Source organism: Lasioglossum baleicum, chromosome 8 (assembly GCF_051020765.1).
Source record: "Lasioglossum baleicum chromosome 8, iyLasBale1, whole genome shotgun sequence".
Classification (NCBI taxonomy): Eukaryota; Metazoa; Arthropoda; class Insecta; order Hymenoptera; family Halictidae; genus Lasioglossum; species Lasioglossum baleicum.
The window spans coordinates 6,848,251-6,873,623 of NC_134936.1; the positions used below are offsets into that span (position 1 = coordinate 6,848,251).

The 25,373-nt window shown below is 37.6% G+C and overlaps 2 protein-coding genes and 1 long non-coding RNA gene across 4 annotated transcripts; 1 reads left to right on the forward strand and 2 right to left on the reverse strand.

Annotated features, from left to right (window-relative positions):
• Positions 1-405: 405 nt before the first annotated feature.
• Positions 406-699, reverse strand: LOC143211303 (uncharacterized). Its single transcript, XR_013009428.1, has 2 exons — positions 537-699; positions 406-454 (listed from the first exon to the last, which is right to left on the reverse strand). It is a non-coding gene; the product is annotated as an uncharacterized LOC143211303 (long non-coding RNA).
• A 6,686-nt stretch (positions 700-7,385) lies between these two features.
• Positions 7,386-10,809, forward strand: LOC143211240 (uncharacterized). Of its 2 annotated transcripts, none has more exons than XM_076428725.1 (3): positions 7,386-8,671; positions 8,764-8,883; positions 8,968-9,134. In XM_076428725.1, the coding sequence occupies exons 1-3, from the start codon at positions 8,360-8,362 to the stop codon at positions 9,004-9,006; spliced, it is 471 nt and encodes a 156-aa protein (XP_076284840.1). In that variant the 5' UTR covers positions 7,386-8,359; the 3' UTR covers positions 9,007-9,134. The 2 variants fall into 2 exon arrangements, with proteins under 2 accessions (XP_076284840.1, XP_076284839.1); XM_076428724.1 differs by having other exon boundaries at positions 7,399-8,671; positions 8,764-8,896; positions 8,968-10,809.
• Positions 10,260-17,418, reverse strand: LOC143211135 (uncharacterized). Its single transcript, XM_076428596.1, has 8 exons — positions 15,835-17,418; positions 15,601-15,738; positions 13,027-13,451; positions 12,819-12,858; positions 12,675-12,743; positions 12,244-12,349; positions 11,139-11,285; positions 10,260-11,055 (listed from the first exon to the last, which is right to left on the reverse strand). The coding sequence occupies exons 1-8, from the start codon at positions 17,060-17,062 to the stop codon at positions 10,260-10,262; spliced, it is 2,949 nt and encodes a 982-aa protein (XP_076284711.1). The 5' UTR covers positions 17,063-17,418.
• Between the last annotated feature and the right edge of the window lie 7,955 nt (positions 17,419-25,373).

The following is a 25,373-nucleotide window of genomic DNA, read 5'->3' on the forward strand; positions in this document are numbered from 1 at the left end:
TTTTTTAATTGTTTTACGTGCAGGGTGTAAAATCTTTATGACATGCCCCGGGATCATCGCAACCCCCGGGTGCGTGGGGACTCCCCCGCCTGCGCCCACGAACTTAATCAGGTGGCGCGTGCATTGGCCTCTGGTGCGCTTGTGCTTAGTAGTGCAATACACAGGTCACACGGGGTATACCCGCACTAAATCTCATCCTACACGGGACTCCAAATGTGGCGAGAAGAGGTGGCCGGAACTACCCAGGGCTTTTCCATCGGCCTGGGTGTAGGTATATGAACTTCTTTGAAACGTTGTCTTCAGTCATCTAATTCTCCTCGGCTACCTCAAAACTGTAAGAAGTTGTAATATCAATATGCATGTGAAAGTTAAATGTTATATTAGAAAGTATAGGTATATGAGCTCTTTTCAAAAGTTGTCTTCTGTCCTCTATTTCTCCTCGGCTATCTCGAAACTGTAAGAATTTGTAATATTAATATGCATGTAAAAGTTAAATGAAATGTAATATGATTTGGATATTGAAACCCAACTCCTACCTTTACACTCTTCCACGCTTGCTGTATAATTCATTTTTTTTTAACAAGTTGTCTTCTGTCCTCTATTTCTCCTCGGCTATCTCGAAACTGTAAGAACTTGTAATATTAATATGCATGTAAAAGTTAAATGAAATATAATATGATTTGGATATTGATACCCAACTCCTACCTTTACACTCTTCCACGCTTGCTGTATAATTCATTTTTTTTGAACAAGTTGTCTTCTGTCCTCTATTTCTCCTCGGCTATCTCGAAACTGTAAGAATTTGTAATATTAATATGCATGTAAAAGTTAAATGAAATATAATATGATTTGGATATTGAAACCCAACTCTTACCTTTACACTCTTACACGCTTGCTGTTTAATTTATTTTGATGTACAGACAAGCTACTGGATTCACAGTATTTTCTCCGCTAACTGCTTGACATTTTTTTAATAAATCGTTGAATAGAATCCATTTATCTCCATAAATGGCATAAGCGGTGTAATGGCCTACTGATGTTGCTCTGGTTCCACCGCTGTAGTGTATAATTCCAACCAAGGAGAATGACGTAGTTCCAATCTTAATGTTTCTTGGAAATGTTTTCAATTCTATTTTTGCATTTCTATCACCAATGCATTCCAGAAGTAAATGAGAATTAAAATTCAGGTTCACATTGACGTCGTCTCTACATTTTTTGCAGGTTTTGTAGTTACAATTTATATATTCTTGAATCGCCTGCGCAATAGCACGGTATCCATGCGATTCAATCGTTTCAAAGTCGAGGTTTATCAGTGTTATATTTCTTGTTTTTGTTGTTTTGCAATTATTGCATTCTTTCTGCAATGTACAACTTGAATCATCCTTTAGAAGGTGCTCGCACAATATGCACACATTCGAAATTGCATCTATCGTGGTAACATTGTACTCCTTTTTAGTGACAAAATGTCCAATTTTTCTTAAGATTGATGCTCGTTGTCGATAAATTGACTTAACTGTACCTTTATTTATAAAATTTTTAATAAATATAAATGTTTCTGTTGTAGCATTCTGTATAGTGTCGTAGAATGCTTCGTGCATGCATGCAGCAGCAAATAATTGGACAACACTATCGAACCCGCACGTGTTTAATACAACGACTCTATTTTCTCCATCATTAAAAGATTCGCAAATGTTTCCATTCTGTAACATTGCGATGTCAATTTTTTTTCTCTTGCAAACTCCTGCAAAATCGGGCCGAGGTTGGAGGTAACTTCTTTTATAAGTTTTCTTGTCGTTTTTATTTCGCCAATTGTGTTCATGACTTAAATCAGAGTGTTCATTTTCTGATGTTTCGTTCGTAAATATGGTATCGCATTCTTTATTGATATTTGCGTCAGTAATTTCGTTCAGTGCCGAAATTCTACGTGTTTGTGCAGTTTCTTCAATAATATTTGTATCTCGGGTTTCGATAAAATGAATTTCATTTTCTTCATTCTTCTTTTCCATTTCGTTTTCTATATTTTTAGTTTCATTTTCACATGTAGGTAATTGTTCCGCTGCTGTTAATTTTGCACGTCCAGAAAATGATTGTAAGTGCAATGTTACAAATTTATCGATGCGCATCGGACGTGTAGTATTTTTGAACAGCCGATGTTTACAGTCGTTGAATTCGGCCTCCACTGCGGAAGATGTTGCAGTTGATGTTCCATAAGTAAAAATGGGCTCCATAATTTTCGAATATAGCGGGAAATATAACAACAACGCTATTATTCGCTTCCCTATTCCTATGGCATAATATGGGTTCACATTCTGTCCCGGATTTTTCAATGCATTATTTTTTGCCATTGTTACACATTCAGCAGAGAAATTTTTCCACCATGCATTAATATTGGAGGCGCTCTTCGTTTCTTCCATTTCCGTATCAGATTCATGAAAATCATCTATTCTATGTTCCGTCTCTTCTTCATCTTCAATGATTCCCCCGGAACTATATTCTGGGTAACAACTTTCTGTAATGTTTTAAAACATTTCCCTGCATAAGACGGATTATTATTTGTAGTGTTCCCGAACATTTCACTGTTTGAAAGAACAATAGCACATTTTGTTACTTCCTGGAATTCTGTGAAGTCTGTGATTTTCGTCAGAAATGCCATAACTGTTATGTAAAATATGCGCACTTGAGGATGAACACCTTTTAATTCTTTCCATCTTGCAACCATGTGGATAAAATGAGAAACGTCTAAGCGCAAAAATGTAGATGGCAGATTTTTCGTTTCTTCACTTAAACATACGAAACACTGTGACAAGTAGTGTTCCAAATTTCTGCATTGTCCAAATGCTCTAACGATAGCTCCTATCAAAGCTCGATCAAAATCACAAACTACTTGTTTTGGTAATGGAAAATTTGATTTGTGTGCCATACCAATTCGTATTATTTCTAGCAGCCAAAAATGTATCGTGTTCGTATTTTGTGAGGCGCTCAACATTTGAAATACTGGCATATGTGAGGTTTTAGTTTTGGTGACAACTTGATATAAATATATGTGGGAAGATAATTCTCCTGATGGGTTTTTAAATTTTTTTATCAAAGAACCAGTTCCGTCTATACAGATATATTTCGAATTTTGAACGAAAATTGAAGCTTGTTCCGGTGTCCAATAGTGCACATAAAATGGATCTAATCCAATGGCGTGTATTTGCCCTGCATGCTGATTGTACTTCATGACTTGTAAATTATGAAGCGGATCTGAAGCTGTAATCGCTAGACTGATCTTCTCGCGTTCTTGTTTCGCTTTTGACAATATTTGATTTTTAGGTAAATGCGCTGGTTCTGGATCACCGAATTTCATTAATTTATTAGCTTCATTTCGACGCCAAATGCAAGGTAAAATATTTCCGTCTAACATGTTTTTGGATACCTCGATTCTTCGATATCCTTTTAAGTGACGCTTTTTTGTGTGTGTTACGGAAGCATCGAAATTTTCGATGATGCATTCCATGAGGACATCTTTTCCGGATTGTGGTTTATTTACTACTATCCCCGAAAAGCTGCAATTACACTCCGTGCAAGCGGCCACGATTTTTAAATAAATTCCTGTCTCCGACATTTTGCATCGTTTAAATGATAAGGCACATGGTATCCGTATCTGTTGCCATAATTGGTCAAATAAAACGTCAGTCCAAATATTTTTCAATAATACATTATATGTTCTTTCTGTTAATTTTGTATCTGCGTAATCTGCTCCTACAGGACCCATTGCTAGCCATGTTTTGAATGGCAAAACCAATTGTAATTCAATTTTTTCGTCACTGCGCGTGTCATTCAAACTACATTCCGATTCATTTAACACAGAATTTGATAGTTTTTCAATGCCGTGATATGTAAGAAATTTATTCCAAAGATCATATCTATTTCCTTGAAGGATGGTGTAAAGGTATTTTGGCAATAATTTTTTGCCAAATTTCTCTTCAAAATCCGCACTAACACATTCGTATACTTTTGCACTTGGAACAACAGGTTTTCCGCACGAATCCGAAAGAATCTTATATTTTTCTTCTAAAATTAGATGCAATAATTCCACTGCGTATTTTGCCATATTAATAATACAACAATTTAATTGCACTATCACAATAATTCACACCGTTAAGACCGTGATTGTGTTTCTTGTTAAAGAATATGTTTTCTGGTGGAATAAAACACTTTTAGTGAAATATCCTGCCTAAACCGACTTTAGCGTCGAACTGAGCTCCCGACTCTCCTCTTGTTCGTCGCTTCGGCTGCCGATCGTCTTTTTGATAGCCGATCGTCACTTCGATGTTCGATGTGACGCACGCCACCCGTTACATTGTAACAATATGATTGAGTTTTTCGTTACGCCGTGTTTTACTTCAACATTTCTCGTACACTGTTTGCTTTTGAGAAGCAAGGTATATATTTTTAATTAAATAAAAATGACAGTTATTATTCGATATTCTCACTTCTAAGGCTAGGCATAGACTGACCGAGTTCAGCAGTTCGTCGATTCATTTGAAACGAAAGAACAACATGCATTATTGGACTAAAAACAAAAGTATTGCGAAATAATATTTGGACTGATGTTTTATTTGACCAATTATGGCAACAGATACGGATACCATGTGCCTTATCATTTAAACGATGCAAAATGTCGGAGACAGGAATTTATTTAAAAATCGTGGCCGCTTGCACGGAGTGTAATTGCAGCTTTTCGGGGATAGCAGTAAATAAACCACAATCCGGAAAAGATGTCCTCATGGAATGCATCATCGAAAATTTTGGATGCTTCCGTCACACACAAAAAAAAGCGACACTTAAAAGGATATCGAAGAATCGAGATATCTAAAAACATGTTAGACGGAAATATTTTACCTTGCATTTGGCGTCGAAATGAAGCTGATAAATTAAAGAAATTCGATGATCCAGAACTAGCGCATTTACCTAAAAATCAAATATTGTCAAAAGCGAAACAAGAACGCGAGAAGATCAGTCTAGCGATTACAGCTTCAAATCCACTTCAAAATTTACAGGTCATGAAATACAATCAGCATGCAGGGCAAATACACGCCATTGGCTTAGATCCATTTTATGTGCACTATTGGACACCGGGACAAGCTTCAATTTTCGTTCAAAATTCAAAATATATCTGTATAGACGGAACAGGATCTCTGATAAAAAAAGTTTAAGAAGCCTTCAGGAAAATTATCTTCGCACATTTATTTATACCAAATTGTCACAAAAACTGAAACTTCACATATGCCAGTATTTCAAATGTTGAGCGCCTCACAAAATACGAACACGATACATTTTTGGCTGCTAGAAATAATACGAATTGGTATGGAACACAAATCAATTTTCCATTACCAAAACAAGTGGTTTGTGACTTTGATCGAGCTTTGATAGGAGCTATCGTTAGAGCATTTGGACAATGCAGAAATTTGGAACACTACTTGTCACAGTGTTTCGTATGTTTAAGTGAAGAAACGAAAAATCTGCCATCTACATTTTTGCGCTTAGACGTTTCTCATTTTATCCACATGGTTGCAAGATGGAAAGAATTAAAAGGTGTTCATCCTCAAGTGCGCATATTTTACATAACACTTATGGCATTTCTGACGAAAATATCAGACTTCACAGAATTCCAGGAAGTAACAAAATGTGCTATTGTTCTTTCAAACAGTGAAATGTTCGGGAACACTACAAATAATAATCCGTCTTATGCAGAGAAATGTTTTAAAACATTACAGAAAGTTGTTACCCAGAATATAGTTCCGGGGGAATCATTGAAGATGAAGAAGAGACGGAACATAGAATAGATGATTTTCATGAATCTGATACGGAAATGGAAGAAACGAAGAGCGCCTCCAATATTAATGCATGGTGGAAAAATTTCTCTGCTGAATGTGTAACAATGGCAAAAAATAATGCAGTGAAAAATCCGGGACAGAATGTAAATCCATATTATGCCATAGGAATAGGGTAGCGAATAATAGCGTTGTTGTTATATTTCCCGCAATATTCGAAAATTATGGAAGCCCATTTTTACTTATGGATCATCAACTGCAACATCTTCCGCAGTGGAGGCCGAATTCAACGACTGTAAACATCGACTTTTCAAAAATATATCACGTCCGATGCGCATCGATAAGTTTGTAACATTACACTTGCAATCATTTTCTGGACGTGCATATTAACAGCGGCGGAACAATTACCTACATGTGAAATTGAATCTACAAATATAAAAAATAAAATAGAAAAGAAGAGTGAAGAAAAAGAAATTTATTTGATCGAAACCCAAGACACAAATATAGATAAAATTATTTGCGTAAAACATTTCGAAACTGCACAAGCACATAGAATTTCGGCACTGAACGAAATTCCGGTCGCAAATGTAAGTAACGAATGCGATACCATATTAATTGTATGACAGCGTTGAAGCGCGAAGGGCAGCGCACAAGAGTAAAGTGCCCTTTATATCGTTGTGCTGGGGAAATTAAAAGTTGTGCTGACTTGTGCTAGGCTAGCACAACTCAGATATGCAATATTACTATGTTCGGATGACCAGAAATACCAAAAATGGTAAAAGTACCTTAGCGCGAAGGGCAGCGCACAAGAGTAAAGTGCCCTTTATATCGTTGTGCTGGGGAAATTAAAAGTTGTGCTGACTTGTGCTAGGCTAGCACAACTCAGATATGCAATATTACTATGTTCGGATGACCAGAAAGACCAAAAATGGTAAAAGTACCTTAGCGCGAAGGGCAGCGCACAAGAGTAAAGTGCCCTTTATATCGTTGTGCTGGGGAAATTAAAAGTTGTGCTGACTTGTGCTAGGCTAGCACAACTCAGATATGCAATATTACTATGTTCGGATGACCAGAAACACCAAAAATGGTAAAAGTACCTTAGCGCGAAGGGCAGCGCACAAGAGTAAAGTGCCCTTTATATCGTTGTGCTGGGGAAATTAAAAGTTGTGCTGACTTGTGCTAGGCTAGCACAACTCAGATATACAATATTATGCTTGTCGGATGACCGGAAAGACCAAAAATGGTACAGTACCTTAGCGCGAAGGGCAGCGCACAAGAGTAAAGTGCCCTTTATATCGTTGTGCTGGGGAAATTAAAAGTTGTGCTGACTTGTGCTAGGCTAGCACAACTCAGATATGCAATATTACTATGTTCGGATGACCAGAAAGACCAAAAATGGTAAAAGTACCTTAGCGCGAAGGGCAGCGCACAAGAGTAAAGTGCCCTTTATATCGTTGTGCTGGGGAAATTAAAAGTTGTGCTGACTTGTGCTAGGCTAGCACAACTCAGATATGCAATATTACTATGTTCGGATGACCAGAAAGACCAAAAATGGTAAAAGTACCTTAGCGCGAAGGGCAGCGCACAAGAGTAAAGTGCCCTTTATATCGTTGAGCTGGGGAAATTAAAAGTTGTGCTGACTTGTGCTAGGCTAGCACAACTCAGATATATGATTATATGCTGTTTGGATAACTGTTTCTTACTTAAACGTTAATTAGATGTCGAAAACGTTTTTTCACCATAACTTTTTTATTTATAATTTTTTTAAAGTAATACTTGAGCACAATCTTAGCACAACTTAGCACAACTTAGCACAATTGAGAAAACTGAAAAAAATGAAAAGTGGGGGGCTACTCAAAAAATCGTTTTTCTCATTTTTTCATCTTATTTTTCATATTATAGTTATAATATTCGAGCACAATATAGCACAAACATAGCACAATTCAGCACAACTGTTGAAATTGTTTAATTCAACAAGTGGGGGGCTAACTTCTAGGAGGCAAAGCGATGGCTATTTAAGGATCCTCCTGCGTCGGAGGATTCATACCTCGCGACACATCACGCTCAACGACCATCCGAGTTCTGTATTCTCGCGCCAATAAAGTTATACTCAATCGAAGCAGGCTATTCTCGCGAGTGTCTTCGTAGTTTCTCTCCTTCACGTTCTCTGTCCTCCGCGCGCTCAAATCTGGGCGATCCCAGCGCCCCGCCATTTCCAAATAAAGTTGAAGCCGAAACACCATGAGAAAGGCTATCTTCAAAACTTCCAACTTTAACTGTTTGTTACACTAATGGTTTTTATTAAATTTTATTAATATTTTCATTTTCGAGGTTGATGGATATTTAGAAAACAATAAACACTCAACAGATATCTATGGGTGCGTTCCGTTTCACGCTTCAACGCATGAATCGCTTAGAATTCCCTAGATCCCCACCACTTCTCGCGCATCAGCTACCACAGCTCTGAGGTGAAGCGTTTGATGCGAAGTTAGTAGCGCTAAATTTGAAAGCAGTTTCTGTCAAGCGATTTTGTCACGAAAATGGATACTATTACTGCTATTCCTGAATTACGTGAGGAAATTGAACACCCCAACAAGTCATTCACGTGGCCTGATGGGGCAGTACTTCTCCTAATAGATTTATATAGGGAAAAGGAAGCCGAATTTAAAAACGGCTTGAAGAGACACAATGTAATTTGGAAGGAGATTGCAGCCCAACTGCAGCAATGTAATTATGCTGTAAATGGGCTGCAATGTTCGACAAAATTTGCCGGTCTACGTCGTACTTATAAAAATATAAAAGACCAAAATAATAAAAGCGGCAACGCGTATAGCAGTTGGGCCTTTTATTCTGTAAGTATATGCTTATGTGTATAATACGTAAAAATGTAAATACAATACTATCTATTATGTATAGATTTATAAAATTTATTTTGTGGTTGTAGGCCATAGATTCACTTATTGGCGATAGGGCCTATATGCAGCCTCCAGCTGTAGCATGCAGCGAAGGGCTAGAATTGATTACACCTATAACCCAACCAGGTTCCAGCTCTTCCTCGTCCATGGTTGGATCCCAAAGTAATAAAATATATATATAAAAAAATATTATTAAAAAAAAATATAAAAAAAAATATTAATATGTATTACAGGTACGCCTATTAAAAAAAGACGGGTGGAAACCATTTTAGAAAGCCACATAGCAGAACTAAAACAAGAAAGAGAATTAAGAAAAATTCAAAGAGACGAAGAAAGGAGGGCAGCGGGGGAAAGGAAAGAAGCCAGACACAGAGAAAGAAAACAGGAAAGAGAAAGAATGCATTCTGAAAATATCGAAATTCAAAAATCTTTATTAAAAGTTTTAGAAACACTAGCAAATAAATAATAATATATATACGACGTAGACCGGCAAATTTTGTCGAACATTGCAGCCCATTTACAGCATAATTACATTGCTGCAGTTGGGCTGCAATCTCCTTCCAAATTACGATGTTCCTCTTCAAGCCGTTTTTAAATTCGGCTTCCTTTTCTCTATATAGATCTATTAGTAGAAGTACTGCCCCATCAGGCCACGTGAATGACTTGTTGGGATTGGGGTGTTCAATTGTTATATTGTTTATTGTATATTGTATATTGTTGTATTTATTGATTAATGAATAAATAATAAATTCATTGTCCAAAAATGGAAGAAAAATATATTCTGTTATGTTACGCTGTTCATTCAGTGATTATATTAATGTTAATATATATAAAATAAATAATGTGCTTTACTTGCATCTGATTTTTTCAAATCTACCGCTAATGCATCGGCTTCGCATCAAACGCTTCACCTCAGAGCTGTGGTAGCTGATGCGATGTTAATGCGCGAGAAGTGGTGGGGATCTAGGGAATTCTGAGCGTTCTGATGTGCGCATTGAATGCAACGGAACGCTTCTCTATGCGATTCATGCGCTTGAAGCGTGAAACGGAACAGACCACTTTGTCTGGGCAGGGCCCGCTCCAGCGGTTACGACGCCCCAGGCAAAAAAATAAATTGCTGCCCCTTTTTAAGCACTAAGCACCGCGCTGAACAGAATGACCCTTTTTTTTTTAGCAAAATCGTCTGGCAAGGGTAGTCTGAAATTTTCTATTAATTGAATATTTAAAACATCAATATTTTTCTCACACTTGCAGCCAAAGCCAAAATGGCGCCCCTAAGTTTTGGCGCCCCGGGCAAATGCCCGGGTTGTCCCCCCCCTAGAGCGGGCCCTGGTCTGGGACACCCTGTATATTAGTGGTTGGTATATGTAAATAAATAGGCTTTATTTTATTTTATTTTTTATTTTTGTTAAATAAAAACATTGAACAAGTAGAATTGAACAATTGTAGTAGTGATTCGAGTGATACTACGGATATGAGTGACAGCGAAGATGAATTCAGCGAAGATGAATTAGAAGATACTTTTTTAATGACTTCTTCTCATTCGTAGCGCATTCATAATTGTTATTCGTTTCTCTTTTCCCAATTCTACTGCACTACTGCGTACAAGGCTAGCTTCCTCGTCAAATATGAACTGTATTTCTGCGGGCATTTCATCATTTTGAAGCAGGCAAATATTGTGTAATACACAGCATGCTAAAGTGAATTCTGGAATATTTATGGCGTCTGTTAATGACAAACAATCCAATAGTGCCCTAAAGCGCATTTTCAGGGACCCTATAGCACGTTCAACTGCCATCCTCGTGGATGACAAACAATAGTTAAAATTTATTTGCCGGTTTGTCAGATGTCCATTATTCCGAAAAGGCACCATTACGTGGGGATGAATGGAATATGCAGCATCTCCGATAATATGAGAATTATTCGGAAAATACTCTGCAGGTAATTCAAGAAAACGGGCTACTGGAGAGTTCCGAAAAACTCTAGAGTCGTGGACCGATCCAACCTGTCCAGCATATACGTGTGTAAATTGACCAAGAGAATTACATATTACTTGCACGTTGATGGAATGAAAGCCTTTTCGATTAATGTATGAGTTTGCATCTTCAGAGGGAGCTCGGATTTTAATATGCGTCCCATCAATAGCTCCAATAACATTGGGAAAACCGCATGATTTTTCAAATTCTTGCATTACATTAACAGCAACTTGACCTCTTGGCCATGTAATAAATCGAGGAGCAATACAATGGAGAACAAATGTAACACGTCTTAATGCTCGAAAAGCAGTTGCTTTGCCAACTCCAAATTTTGTCGATACAGATCTGAAACAATGATATATTTATCATATAGATTAAATAACGTGACAGTCTGTAATATATTAATATATATTGCTTCATGTAAATACCGATAAGAATCAGGAGTAGCCATGAACCAAATAGCAATAAGAAGTTGCTTTTGTGCTGGTATTGGTTTTCTACCAGAGGATTTATTAGTTTCACATAACGCTGGACCAATTATTCTTAGTACCATTTCAAAAGTTTCAGGAAAAATTCTAAAATAACGTGATATAAAATTTATTAAAAAATGTAATCATTTTAGTAACCAATTATCAAAAAGTATTTTTATTTTTAAAACAAATTATGTTACTTACCGAAAATGTTCTTTGAATACTGTTCTAGAGTAACCAGGTATAACTCGCTCGACATAATCTTCTATTTTTTCGGTTAAAACCATCTCTCCTCGCGTTTCGCCAACCATTAATATTGTATTAATTAACTCCAAATCAAAATTTAAAAAAGTATCTTCTAATTCATCTTCGCTGAATTCATCTTCGCTGTCACTCATATCCGTAGTATCACTCGAATCACTACTACAATTGTTCAATTCTACTTGTTCAATGTTTTTATTTAACAAAAATAACGTTAAAGCCGATAACGTTTTGTCATCCATGGCAGCAGCCATTTTTGATTTCAAATTTAGCGCTACTAACTTCGCATCAAACGCTTCACCTCAGAGCTGTGGTAGCTGATGCGCGAGAAGTGGTGGGGATCTAGGGAATTCTGAGCGATTCATGCGTTGAAGCGTGAAACGGAACGCACCCTATATGATACAGTTGGTTTTTGGGCAAAATGTCACTAAATTTCGCGTTTTAGACCACTGTGCGCCGGGCTGAACGTGCCATCGCGCGTCTAGATCGCGCTCTGATTGGTCCGTGTTTTTCGTTAATAACTCCTAAACAAAGCCCCGGCTGACATTGGTGCAAAGGAAAATGTTGCTTCGAATGACCTAAGGAACCTCCCATTTCCCGGAGTCGAAGGGGTTTTGGGACACCCTGTAGAAATCAAATACAATACTTACAATCTTTGTTATGTACAGCAATGGTACTTATCGTAAAAACAAGGAAAACATAATGTACAAAAACATCTTGCACATCGAATTAATACAGTTTCATTTTCATTGCACGAACATTTACTTTCTCGTATTGCTGGTGCAAAACAAACTTGATTCACGTTTTCGAAAACTTCTCTTTCTGTTGATAATCCTGCAGCGGACCATGCATATTGCAACATTGCGATTTCTCTTCCTCTTTCCAACAAATAATTGCAATTCTGTATCCTTTTTAAGAAGTTCTTTATTTGGGGATAGAAATACACATCGCATGGCTGTACATTTCGGGGGGATAATTTTTAATGTACATGTACAAATTCCTTCGTCAGTGACAAATAATTCATCGTACATTTCTAAATTTGTTTGCCCTCCCCATGAATCAGTAATTAATAAAAATTTCTCATCCTCCACATAGGGTTGAAGTACAGATTTTAAAAATGTCTGGTATATTTCGTTTGTTAATTTTCCTGATTTGGAGGAAGATATAAAATTACATTTTTATAATTTGTTGTCAATTCATCAACTTTTGTTTTTACGACTGGTCCGAAGTTACCGGTGGGTTCTTGCATACACAAGAACACATGGGGTAACAGTTTTCCCGACATTGTTACGGTGTATTGAGCTGTGTATGAGTGTGTTGGATTTTGATATATTTCTCCTGTTTACAAGCACTGCTTTTTCTCCTCCTTTTGTTAACGTTCTTTCAAAAGTAGATTGATATTGGCATCCTGTTTGATCTGTGTTCATAATATAATTCGTATTGAATTGTGGTACGATTGCTTTCATAATCTTTCGAAAATTTTCGGCGGCTTCTATTACTTTATTTAAATCAGAAGTATCTCTCATCGAAACATATTTTGTTATTTTCCTTTGTCTAATATTATTGGTTTTTTTAAATGATCCACCCAGTGTTTAGATGCTTTAAATTGAAAATTGTCCGTTTTATATTGACTGGCTGCTGCTAGAGCCCACTGTTGCAAATCCCGTGTGGTTACTTGTTGGAAGTTTGCACGAGCCTCTTTGAATCTATCATATGTCCACTGATTAATGGCATTGTACTTGTCATAAATTGTACCCCCGTCCTTGATATAATTCTCCCAGCGTAACAAATATTTTTTGTTTTTTAAACATTTGCTACCTTTCGATTGCAATGTTGATAAACTCCACGAAGGGTTACGGCGAGCAAGAGTAACCGTTTTGATTTTGGTATCCAATGACACATTATCCCAATGTCTTTTCTTCTCCTCTGGTTCGTACCATTCATCGTCTACAGATTCTTCGTACTTGACGTTTTCATTATCAGATTCACCGTTGTCTATAAGACAATCCTCTGAAATTATTTTATATTCATTTATTATGTCGGTGATATTTTAAAAAATTTGTTCACCCATTCTCATAGCCTGCATCAGAAACTGTATCAGATGCTTCTTCAGCAATTAAATTTTCTTTCTTTAGGAGCTCTTGTGTATATGTCAAAGCATCCTTTAAATGCTGCTTTTCTTTTTCTTCTTTTTCTAATTCATAAACACTCGCGACAGGAATATTGATTAAAGAAGATTTCGATGTAGAGGCTTGAGGATTCATTTTGACTTCTTGCTACGATTATAGAAAGAAACTGACTGATGAACGAGAGATGCATTTCGAGCAGGGATTCATACCGGTATAATACCGGTATAATAACGGTATACAAAATAACGGTATTATACCGGTATTACTCCAATAACCTTTATAGAAACCGAAATACCGGTATGACACCATACCGGTAAATGGAAATACCGGTATATTTCAAGAACTTATACCGGTATTATACCGGTATTTTCGGTTGTACGTTGTACCGAAATACCGGTATGATACTATTTGAAAGTACCGATATATTTTCTCATATTTGCCGGTAATTTTTTTAATTTTCTTATTTTATTTAACAACAACAGACGTCTTGCGACAACGAACAAGCGATACCGTAACGACGCACGGAGACCGCCGCGCTGCGGAGCGCGGAAGGCGGAAATAATTGAATACGTGGCAAGGCCAAAGGCACGTAGGATTTTTGTTTTAATAAAGCAATCTTTCATTTTGTCATTAGCCATCACGAACGACATACGTTTTCTCAGATCCCTCACCACCTCCATTTTTCCTCCGTATATACCACTTTTTCGATATCGGAACGTTATCCGTTATTGTATATATTTAATACTTTATACTTACTTTTTTTAGTGTTGATATTAGAATATTTCTTATTCATTATAGTTCATTAGTGCGTTATTTTAGTTCGGTTTTAGTTTTTTTGCATTAATCTTAGTACAATTAGAGTCAGAGTCAGTGTAAGAAATGGGTCGAAGGAAGATAAATGCTGTTTTTGAATACTTCGAGTATAATTCATCGCAAAATAAATCGACATGCATAATTAATGAGTGTGGTCATGAAATTACAGTAAGTAGTCGTAAATACAGTTACTCCCAGTCGTATTTATACTCTGCATCCCGACTTCTTTATTATGGCTGAAAATTGGAATACTCTACATGGTGAATAAAACAGTAATTCATCCGTCCTAGGATGACATATTAATACTTAAAAATAATAAAATTGATAATTTACAAATTGCTAGTTTATTCATTCTAGTTACTTTAATAGTATCACCAACACAAGTTAGTGTTGAAAATTGGAATACTCTACATGGTGAATAAAAAGTAATGGTCATCCGTCCTAGGATGACATATTAATACTTAAAAATAATAAAATTGAAAATTTATAAATTGCTAGTTTATTCATTCTAGTTACTTTAATAGTATCACCAACACAAGTTAGTGTTGAAAATTGGAATACTCTACATGGTGAATATAAAGTAATGGTCATCCGTCCTAGGATGACATATTAATACTTAAAAATAATAAAATTGAAAATTTATAAATTGCTAGTTTATTCATTCTAGTTACTTTAATAGTATCACCAACACAAGTTAGTGTTGAAAATTGGAATACTCTACATGGTGAATATAAAGTAATGGTCATCCGTCCTAGGATGACATATTAATACTTAAAAATAATAAAATTGAAAATTTATAAATTGCTAGTTTAGAACAATAACAATATATTTCTAAACTAGCAATTTATAAATTTTCAATTTTATTATTTTTAAGTATTAATATGTCGTTAACAATTTCATCGGATAAGTTGTAGCGCAATGGTGATAGTATATACTTTAAAGATGAAAACAATCTTTCAACACTAACTTGTGTTGGCGGTACTGCTAAAGCAACTTGTACTAAAGAATATAATTCTGGCATTTGGGATTTTTGGTTATCCCAAAAATCCAAAATTTTCTTTTTAGAATCCAATCGTGGATGCTCTTCGAATCTCCCCAATATATTCATAATCTGTACGGTATGATTATCGCAACTACGCCTTCTAGTACGCTCTAAATCTCGTAACATTTTTTCGACACGTTAACGTCAACTTCATCTTCGTCTGCAGTTGAAGTACTTGGTGTGTTATTAAATGATAATCTGCATTCTTTATGCAGTTTTTGTTTGTGTTCCCAAGTACTTGCAAGATGAGTTTTAGCTCGCACAATTTGCTCTTGATTCAATACTATGTTGAACCGCACATCGAGAAACATACCTACGAAAAAAACATCGTGATGACCATTGCCTTATACAATACCTTATACTATTGATTTAGAGCTATGTTAAATTGTACATTACGGAATATACATACCTGCCAAGAAAACATCATTATCAAATAAATTCTTCTCTCGAAGTTTCATGGCTGTGACGAGTTTCTCTGCTAATTCAGTTTTTATAGTCGATGTTTCCAATATGCATTGCGACCATATTTTATAAAAATCCCCAATGAGAAGTTGCTCCTCTTGTAGTCTTTTGGTTGCGATGCGAGCTGGAAGCAAAGAACGCACTATGTCGCCTATTTCTATCCACGTCAGTGGATGCAAATAATGATCGTTACTTGTATTGCAACATTCTCTTAGTTCCAAGAGGGCTTCTAGCATGTCTAATGTAGAATGCCAACGCGTAGGACAATCTATGATTGGTTTTTTCTTTTGCAGTGCTTTTAACAAGCTTTTGAAAACTGGTGTCCGCAATTTCTTACAAACCCTCCTTGCGTTGGTTATTATTGCAGCAATATCACTATCCTTTAATACGTCTGTCACAGCTAGCTGCAATGTATGAGCTGCACATCGTACTGATCGAGCCCGGTATTTTTCAATAGTTTCATCCCTTTCATTTGAAATTGTATCTTCGTCATCTGATAATGACAATTGAAATTCCTCGTTATTTCGAGTCCCGCGTAGTTCATCCATAGACAAAGAGTTTGAATTTTCGCTATCACTGTTGTCTTCAATGTCATAGCATTCGAAATCTTCTTGATCATTTTCTACCAGTCTTACAAGTTTGATCATGTTGGAGCCGTTATCGGTTGTTATTGAATAAATCTGTTTTACAGATATTCCATAAGCGAGGAGTACGTCTTTTAAAATTCTCTGTATATTTACAGCGGTATGACTATTATATATTTCTTTTACCGCTAAGGTATTTAAAACAATTTTTACTCCATCTAGATATTGCACATTGATCCCCAAAAATGAGCGATCCATGCAAGTCGCAGTATCTATTTTTAGTGATAGTAATTTGCCGTTTAATTTTTTATTCAGCATATCTCTAAACAAGTTTGCCTTAATTTTTACAGCATTTCGTACTTCTTGCGATGATATGGGTGAACGTGAAATCGACGGTATCATTTTAATAATATCTTGAAATGCAGTATCGTTTATTAAACTAAAGGGTCGGCCGTGAACGGTAACTAAGTTGACACAGTTATCCAATAGCTTTTCTCTAGTGCGTTTGTTATTATTATTGTTGAGAGAGCTGCTAGTATCTGTCTGCGACGTTGTCGTTTCATCATGTTTCCGTTTTCTATTACGTAGCATGACTAACGTAAATTCAGTCGGATGCGTTGAAGACAAATGCGACTGGAGGTTAGTACCATGATTTCCCTAAAAGTACACATAAAATGTAGTATCGTAGTATGTAAACGAATATGTACAGGGTGTATAAAAAGTAATGGTCATCCGTCCTAGGGGTGAATCTACACCTCTGGATCGGTGGACATTTGTAAGAGAAACTTGTCTCAAAATTGTTTGTAACAAAGGAAATTGTTGTTAAAGTTTTTTTTTACATCAACGCTTTCTACTCATCGAAAAGAGAAAATGTTTGAAAGGAGCCACATGTGTCGCAAACAAATAGTTATTGAGATATGAGCTGCTAAAGTTCTTGCAAAATTTGATTGTGTAGAATTATACGTATAGACAAAAGCCTACTACAGTCCACACGTCCGTGTCGATGAGACAGAACATGATCGTGTGCGTGCCTCGAGCTTGGTACGGGCCTAGCAACGAATGTCCCTTTCGTTTACTCGAGGCACGCACACGATCATGTTCTGTCTCATCGACACGGACGTGTGGACTGTAGTAGTAGGCTTTTATCTATACGTATAATTCCACACAATCAAATTTTGTAAAAACATTAACAGCTAATATATCAATAACTATTTGTTGATGTAAGAGGTGTAGATTCACCCCTAGGACGTATGACCATTACTTTTTATTCACCATGTAGAGTATTCCAATTTTCAGCCATAATAAAGAAGTCGGGATGCAGTGTATAAATACGACTGGGAGTAACTATATTTACGACTACTTACTGTAATTTCGTGACCACACTCATTAATTATGCATGTCGATTTATTTTGCGATGAATTATACTCGAAGTATTCAAAAACAGCATTTATCTTCCTTCGACCCATTTCTTACACTGACTCTGACTCTAATTGTACTAAGATTAATGCAAAAAAACTAAAACCGAACTAAAATAACGCACTAATGAACTATAATGAATAAGAAATATTCTAATATCAACACTAAAAAAAGTAAGTATAAAGTATTAAATATATACAATAACGGATAACGTTCCGATATCGAAAAAGTGGTATATACGGAGGAAAAATGGAGGTGGTGAGGGATCTGAGAAAACGTATGTCGTTCGTTATGGCTAATGACAAAATGAAAGATTGCTTTATTAAAACAAAAATCCTACGTGCCTTTGGCCTTGCTGCGTATTCAATTATTTCCGCCTTCCGCGCTCCGCAGCGCGGCGGTCTCCGTGCGTCGTTACGGTATCGCTTGTTCGTTGTCGCAAGACGTCTGTTGTTGTTAAATAAAATAAGAAAATTAAAAAAATTACCGGCAAATATGAGAAAATATATCGGTACTTTCAAATAGTATCATACCGGTATTTCGGTACAACATACAACCGAAAATACCGGTATAATACCGGTATAATACCGGTATAAGTTCTTGAAATATACCGGTATTTCCATTTACCGGTATGGTGTCATACCGGTATTTCGGTTTCTATAAAGGTTATTGGGGTAATACCGGTATAATACCGTTATTTTGTGTACCGGTATTATACCGGTATTATACCGGTATGAATCCCTGATTTCGAGGCAGAGCTAGTATCAAATCTCACGATAACGTAAACAGTTTACAGAAAGTTCTGAAGAGCGCGAGCCCCATAGCCCGTTGCCAGATCGAAGCCGATAGATCTCTACACCGAAATCTTCGTCGAGTAACTTTACTGTCTTTTACAAATAAATACTATTTTTGCACATAACAAAAATTATAAGTATTATATTTGATTTCTATATTTATTCTCTACGTAACGTATATTGTTTATATTATACAAACTACAGGAAGCGTGATGGCAAGCCACATTAACCGCTCTGATTACTATTCATTGCATTTATTCTATTTTGTATTTATATTTATATTTGTTGTTTGTTATGTATTATTATTTTATAATTATTATCTTTTGTATATGTAGTAATAGATCTAGTGTTTCTTCTATAAAGTAATAAGTATCATTTTCAATTAGTCCTTTAGCGAGAATAAAAATATTTTATTTAAAATTTATTTAACATTGAAAATGCATTGTCCATGAAAAAAAACAATAAAAAATAATTTACCACGAAGGGATTCGAACCTGGGCCTGCGGCGTAACAGTCCAGCTCGCTGGTGTTTTTTTTCTTTTTTTTTTTAAACGAGCGTTTATTGTGCCAGAATAAATACATAAATACAAAAGGTACAATAAACTTAAACGCACAAAAGTTTTAACGGGAAATATACTCTAGGAACTAAACTAAAGGCCCGGTAGGCCGGGCGCGCACGGTTTTACGAGGTAATAAATTTTATTGCACTTAATGCGCGAGGGATTTCTTAAGCTAAGGCTGAAATTTGCTTGTAACTCTAACTTTTTTTTTTGGTCCTCGATCCATTTGCTGTACGCATCGACAACGATTAATAACATTGTGCTTGCTATCGGGCCTGCATAGTCAATATGGATACCTTCCCACGGTCCTTTGGGGTATTCCCAATGATGTTCCCGAAATTTTGGAGGGCTGTGCGCTTGTTCCGCACATTCTACACAGGAACCCACGGCCTGTTCAATCTCCGCGTCTATTCCCGGCCAGTAGACAAATGAACGAGCCAATCCCCATCGAGACCACCCTCGACCCACGATCCGAGAGCCTGGACGGGACTGTGTTCTTGTGACAGGTAGCTAACTCGTCTCGGCGTTGTTTGCGTTGTGACCGTTCCTCAGTCTGTTCGTAAATTCTGACAATGCCCACATGAGCAGCATGGAGGTCCTGCAGAATGCCTTCCTGAGCGATGGTGGCACGACGATTCTGTGTTCGAATACGAGGCAGTTCCCCGTTAAGTTGTAGTCGCGCTCTGGTGCCTTGTATCCGTAGCGCACAAGCTCCTGCCCTGCTTCCAGAAGTTGCACTATTCTTCCTAGATGTGGATCTTTCTCTGTTTCCTTGGCAATATTCTCGGCGCGAATCGGCAGCTGCTTGATCTGGTCTACCATAAACTGGTCGAATCCTTCTAGTTCTGTCTGCTCTTCTTCTTCTTGCAGTGTGCTTGCTTGCACCTGCTGTACTGTCGTTGGTAGTGGTGCTCTAGAGCAATAGTCCGCATTTGTATTCTCCTTAGTAGGTTTGAATTCTACTTTGAAATTGAAATGGGCCAAGTAGTCCGCATAGTTTGCCATTCTGCTAATGCAATGTACCGGCAGCGATTTTTCCGGGTGTAGAATCTGCGTTAGCGCTTTGTGGTCCGTAATGAGTGTGAATGAGCGCGCGTATAAATAGTGGAAGAATTTTTGGACGGCCCAAACGATGGCTAAGGCCTCCTTATCGATTTGTGAATATCGTTGTTCCTGTTACCTGTCATGGTTCGACTCGCGTAAGCGATAGGTCGTTCCCTGCCGTTGCTCAGTCGGTGAGAAAGAACCGCGTCCAGTCCTGTCTTACTCGCGTCTGTCGCTGGAAGAAGTGGCAGTGCTCCATCGTACGGCATGAGGACCTGTGGTGACGTTAATATTGTCTTGAGTTCTATACAGGGTGTCCCAAGACCCCTTCGACTCCGGGAAATGGGAGGTTCCTTAGGTCATTTGAAGCAACATTTTCCTTTGCACCAATGTCAGCCGGGGCTTTGTTTAGGAGTTATTAACGAAAAACACGGACCAATCAGAGCGCGACCTAGACGCGCGATGGCACGTTCAGCCCGGCGCGCCGGGAGACGAGCGTGGTGTAACGCCGCGATGCCGTAACGAACAAGAGTTTCTCGAGATTATGTGAATCCTCCCCGATTTAGATGAGCTTTGGATATGTTGTCAAGACCATGATTCTGAACAACATTTCCCTTTACAGTTTTTGTCGGCCGGCTTTAGTTTACGCGATAAATGTAAAAACTTGTAATTGTAAATCGATCGATTGTACTATCTTCTACCCGATTTGGATGAGCTTTGGATATGTTGTCAAGACCATGATTCTGAACAACATTTCCCTTTACAGTTTTTGTCGGCCGGCTTTAGTTTACGCGATAAGTAACTTGTAATTGTAAATCGATCGATGTACTATCTGAACTATCTCCTCTCCGATTTCGCTGAGCTTTGGATATGTTGTCAAGACCATGATTCTGAACAACATTACCCTTTACAGTTTTTGTCGGTCGGAAGAACTTTACTTGTCAATTCATATGGGTGGATCTTTTTACCCGACTTACGGCAACGTTACCCGAACGAGAGAAGAAGCAGAAACTGATTGTATTGAAAACTCACTTATTCAGCCGAAAATCCATTTGCTGCTTCGAAATGTGTGTCACTGGGTCACTCGGTGACGAACTGTACAGATGTCTTCAGGTATACGACAGTACCGAAAGCTAAGGGACGTACGGCCAGGTCGACGAACTGCACAGCCGGTGGTAGAAGTCCTAAGGGATGCGCGGTCAAGTCGACGATCCAGAATTTCACTTTCACTTTCGAATCGATAAATAATTCGTATGTTTATTTCACACAGATGCCTTGAAATTTTTCCACACTCACAATCACTGTTCACATTTGTCAACACATAGATATGCACTAATAATAATTGCTTAAACTAATTAAACGATTATTTAATCTAATCACTAGACTGCGGATCTTTATGCAAAATGAATGTTGGCTGCCGCTATTACAAGGGACAGGAGCCAGACAGATATTTGATTCTTACTGTGATCATTTTAAGAATTTGAAAATAATACATTGGTGTTTTGAAATTATTTTAATCTCTCTACTGTATTAAAATGCACCTACTCATGTTTGCTACAAATGCATGAAATCCGCAGTCTAGTGATTGCATTACCTGATTGTTGTGATTTGTGCAGCAGGACAAGGGATATGGCAATTATTATTAGTGCATAACTATGTGTTGACAAATGTGAACTGTGATTGTGAGTGTGGAAAAATTTCAAGGCATCTGTGTGAAATAAACATGCGAATTATTTATCGATTCGAAAGTGAAAGTGAAATTCTGGATCGTCGACTTGACCGCGCATCCCTTAGGCCTTTTACCACCGGCTGTGCAGTTCGTCGACCTGGCCGTACGTCCCTTAGCTTTCGGTACTGTCGTATACCTGAAGACATCTGTGCAGTTCGTCACCGAGTGACCCAGTGACACACATTTCGAAGCAGTAAATGGATTTACGGCTGAATGAGTGAGGTTTTAATACAATCAGTTTCTGCTTTTTCCCTCGTTCGGGTAAAGTTGCCGTAAGTCGGGTAAAGAGATCCACCCATATGAATTGACAAGTAAAGTTCTTCCGACCGACAAAAACTGTAAAGGGTAATGTTGTTCAGAATCATGGTCTTGACAACATATCCAAAGCTCAGCGAAATCGGAGAGGAGATAGTTCAGATAGTACATCGATCGATTTACAATTACAAGTTACTTATCGCGTAAACTAAAGCCGGCCGACAAAAACTGTAAAGGGAAATGTTGTTCAGAATCATGGTCTTGACAACATATCCAAAGCTCATCCAAATCGGGTAGAAGATAGTACAATCGATCGATTTACAATTACAAGTTTTTACATTTATCGCGTAAACTAAAGCCGGCCGACAAAAACTGTAAAGGGAAATGTTGTTCAGAATCATGGTCTTGACAACATATCCAAAGCTCATCTAAATCGGGGAGGATTCACATAATCTCGAGAAACTCTTGTTCGTTACGGCATCGCGGCGTTACACCACGCTCGTCTCCCGGCGCGCCGGGCTGAACGTGCCATCGCGCGTCTAGGTCGCGCTCTGATTGGTCCGTGTTTTTCGTTAATAACTCCTAAACAAAGCCCCGGCTGACATTGGTGCAAAGGAAAATGTTGCTTCAAATGACCTAAGGAACCTCCCATTTCCCGGAGTCGAAGGGGTCTTGGGACACCCTGTATACGCCTCATCGGCTGTTTGTGTCCATTTAAAAGGCACAGCTGTGAACATGTCTCAGAGTGGCCGAGCTTTTGTTGCTAAATCCGGAATGAACGCATTGTAATATGTGGCCTTCCCAATGAATAGCTCCAGTTCTTCCGGTGTGTTTGGTTTAGGCGCGTCTCGTATTGCCTCTACAGGGTGTCTCAAAATTAGGTCCGGAGCCGAAAATGGGAGGTTCCTGAGATCATTTCAAGCGACATTTTCCTTTGAAAAAATGTCGTCCGCGGCTTCGTTAACGAGTTATTAACGAAAAACACGGACCAATCAGAGCGCGAGCTAGACGCGTGCAGCCCGGCGCGCCGGCAGCCGAGTGTCGGTGGCACGCCGCGATGTCGTAACGAACAAAAGTTTCTCGATGATGTGAATCCTCACCAATTTCGATAAGCTTTGGATATGTTGTCAATACCATGATTCTGAACAACATTTCTCTTCACAGTTTCTGTCGATCGGCTTTAGTGTACGACATTATTGTAAAAATTTGTAATTGTAAATCGATCGATGTACTATTTCCTATCCGATTTCGATAATCTTTGGATATGTTGTCAATACCATGATTCTGAACAACATTTCCCTTTACAGTTTCTGTCGATCGGCTTTAGTGTACGACATTATTGTAAAAATTTGTAATTGTAAATAGTTCGATGTACTATTTCCTATCCGATTTCGATAAGCTTTGGATATGTTGTCAATACCATGATTCTGAACAACATTTCCCTTTACAGTTTCTGTCGATCGGCTTTAGTTTACGATATTATTGTAAAAATTTGTAATTGTAAATAGTTCGATGTACTATTTCCTATCCGATTTCGATAAGCTTTGGATATGTTGTCAATACCATGATTCTGAACAACATTTCCCTTTACAGTTTCTGTCGATCGGCTTTAGTTTACGATATTATTGTAAAAATTTGTAATTGTAAATAGTTCGATCTACTATTTCCTATCCGATTTCGATAAGCTTTGGATATGTTGTCAATACCATGATTCTGAACAACATTTCCCTTTACAGTTTCTGTCGATCGGCTTTAGTTTACGATATTATTGTAAAAATTTGTAATTGTAAATCGATCGATGTACATACTATTTCCTCGCCGATGTCGATGAGCTTCATTTCAAAGGAAAAAGATATTTAAAACATCGAATTTATAACATATTTCAAAGTCATCGAAATCGGTGAGGACCCACATCATCGGCAACTTTACCCGAACGATAGAAGAGCACAAACTTATTGAATTAAAAACTCACTTATTCAGCCGTAAATCCATTTGACTACCACATACAACCACCACACTTTTACATAATCTTCGAATCGGTGTTTTCGAGAATCATATGATTCTCGAAAAATCAATATCTCCTTGGGAACGATTTCATTTGTTTTAAACGACGCCTTCATCGAATACATTGTACGCTGGGAGAGCACAGTTTCGCGCGGCATCGCGAAGAGCATCGAACTCTTTCCGCGTCGGAGTAAGTAATTTCGTTCGATATCGATACGAGTTATAAAAGTGTGCTACGAGTTCAACAATTATGTAAAAGTGTGGTGGTTGTATGTGGTAGTCAAATGGATTTACGGCTGAATAAGTGAGTTTTTGATTCAATAAGTTTGTGCTTCTTCTATCGTTCGGGTAAAGTTGCCGATGATGTGGGTCCTCACCGATTTCGATGACTTTGAAATATGTTATAAATTCGATGTTTTAAATATCTTTTTCCTTTGAAATGAAGCTCATCGACATCGGCGAGGAGATAGTATGTACATCGATCGATTTACAATTACAAATTTTTACAATAATATCGTAAACTAAAGCCGATCGACAAAAACCGTCAAGGGAAATGTTGTTCAGAATCATGGAATCGACAACATATCCAAAAATTATCGAAATCGGATAGGAAATAGTACATCGATCGATTTACAATTACAAATTTTTACAATAATATCGTAAACTAAAGCCGATCGACAGAAACTGTAAAGGGAAATGTTGTTCAGAATTATGGTATTGACAACATATCCAAAGATCATCGAAATCGGATAGGAAATAGTACATCGATCGATTTACAATTACAAATTTTTACAATAATGTCGTAAACTAAAGCCGATCGACAGAAACTGTCAAGGGAAATGTTGTTCAGAATCATGGTATTGACAACATATCCAAAGCTTATCGAAATTGGCGAGGATTCACACCATCGAGAAACTTTTGTCCGTTACGACATCGCGGCGTGCCACCGACACTCGGCTGCCGGCGCGCCGGCCTGCACGCGTCTAGCTCGCGCTCTAATTGGTCCGTGTTTTTCGTTAATAACTCGTTAACGAAGCCGCGGACGACATTTTTTCAAAGGAAAATGTCGCTTGAAATGATCTCAGGAACCTCCCATTTTC

Bases quoted from the DNA above. Each gene is read 5' to 3' on its own strand.
- LOC143211240 (XM_076428724.1), top strand. From the start codon at position 8,360: ATGGATACTATTACTGCTATTCCTGAATTACGTGAGGAAATTGAACAC. The intron at 8,672-8,763 runs GTAAGTATATGC...TTGTGGTTGTAG, and splicing joins GCAGTTGGGCCTTTTATTCT to GCCATAGATTCACTTATTGG. The intron at 8,897-8,967 runs GTAATAAAATAT...TATGTATTACAG, and splicing joins GTCCATGGTTGGATCCCAAA to GTACGCCTATTAAAAAAAGA.
- LOC143211135 (XM_076428596.1), bottom strand. From the start codon at position 17,062: ATGCTACGTAATAGAAAACGGAAACATGATGAAACGACAACGTCGCAG. The intron at 13,452-15,600 runs GTACTTCAACTG...AAATAATTTCAG, and splicing joins ATCATTTAATAACACACCAA to AGGATTGTCTTATAGACAAC. The intron at 12,859-13,026 runs GTGGATCATTTA...TTATGAACACAG, and splicing joins TTAAAGCATCTAAACACTGG to ATCAAACAGGATGCCAATAT.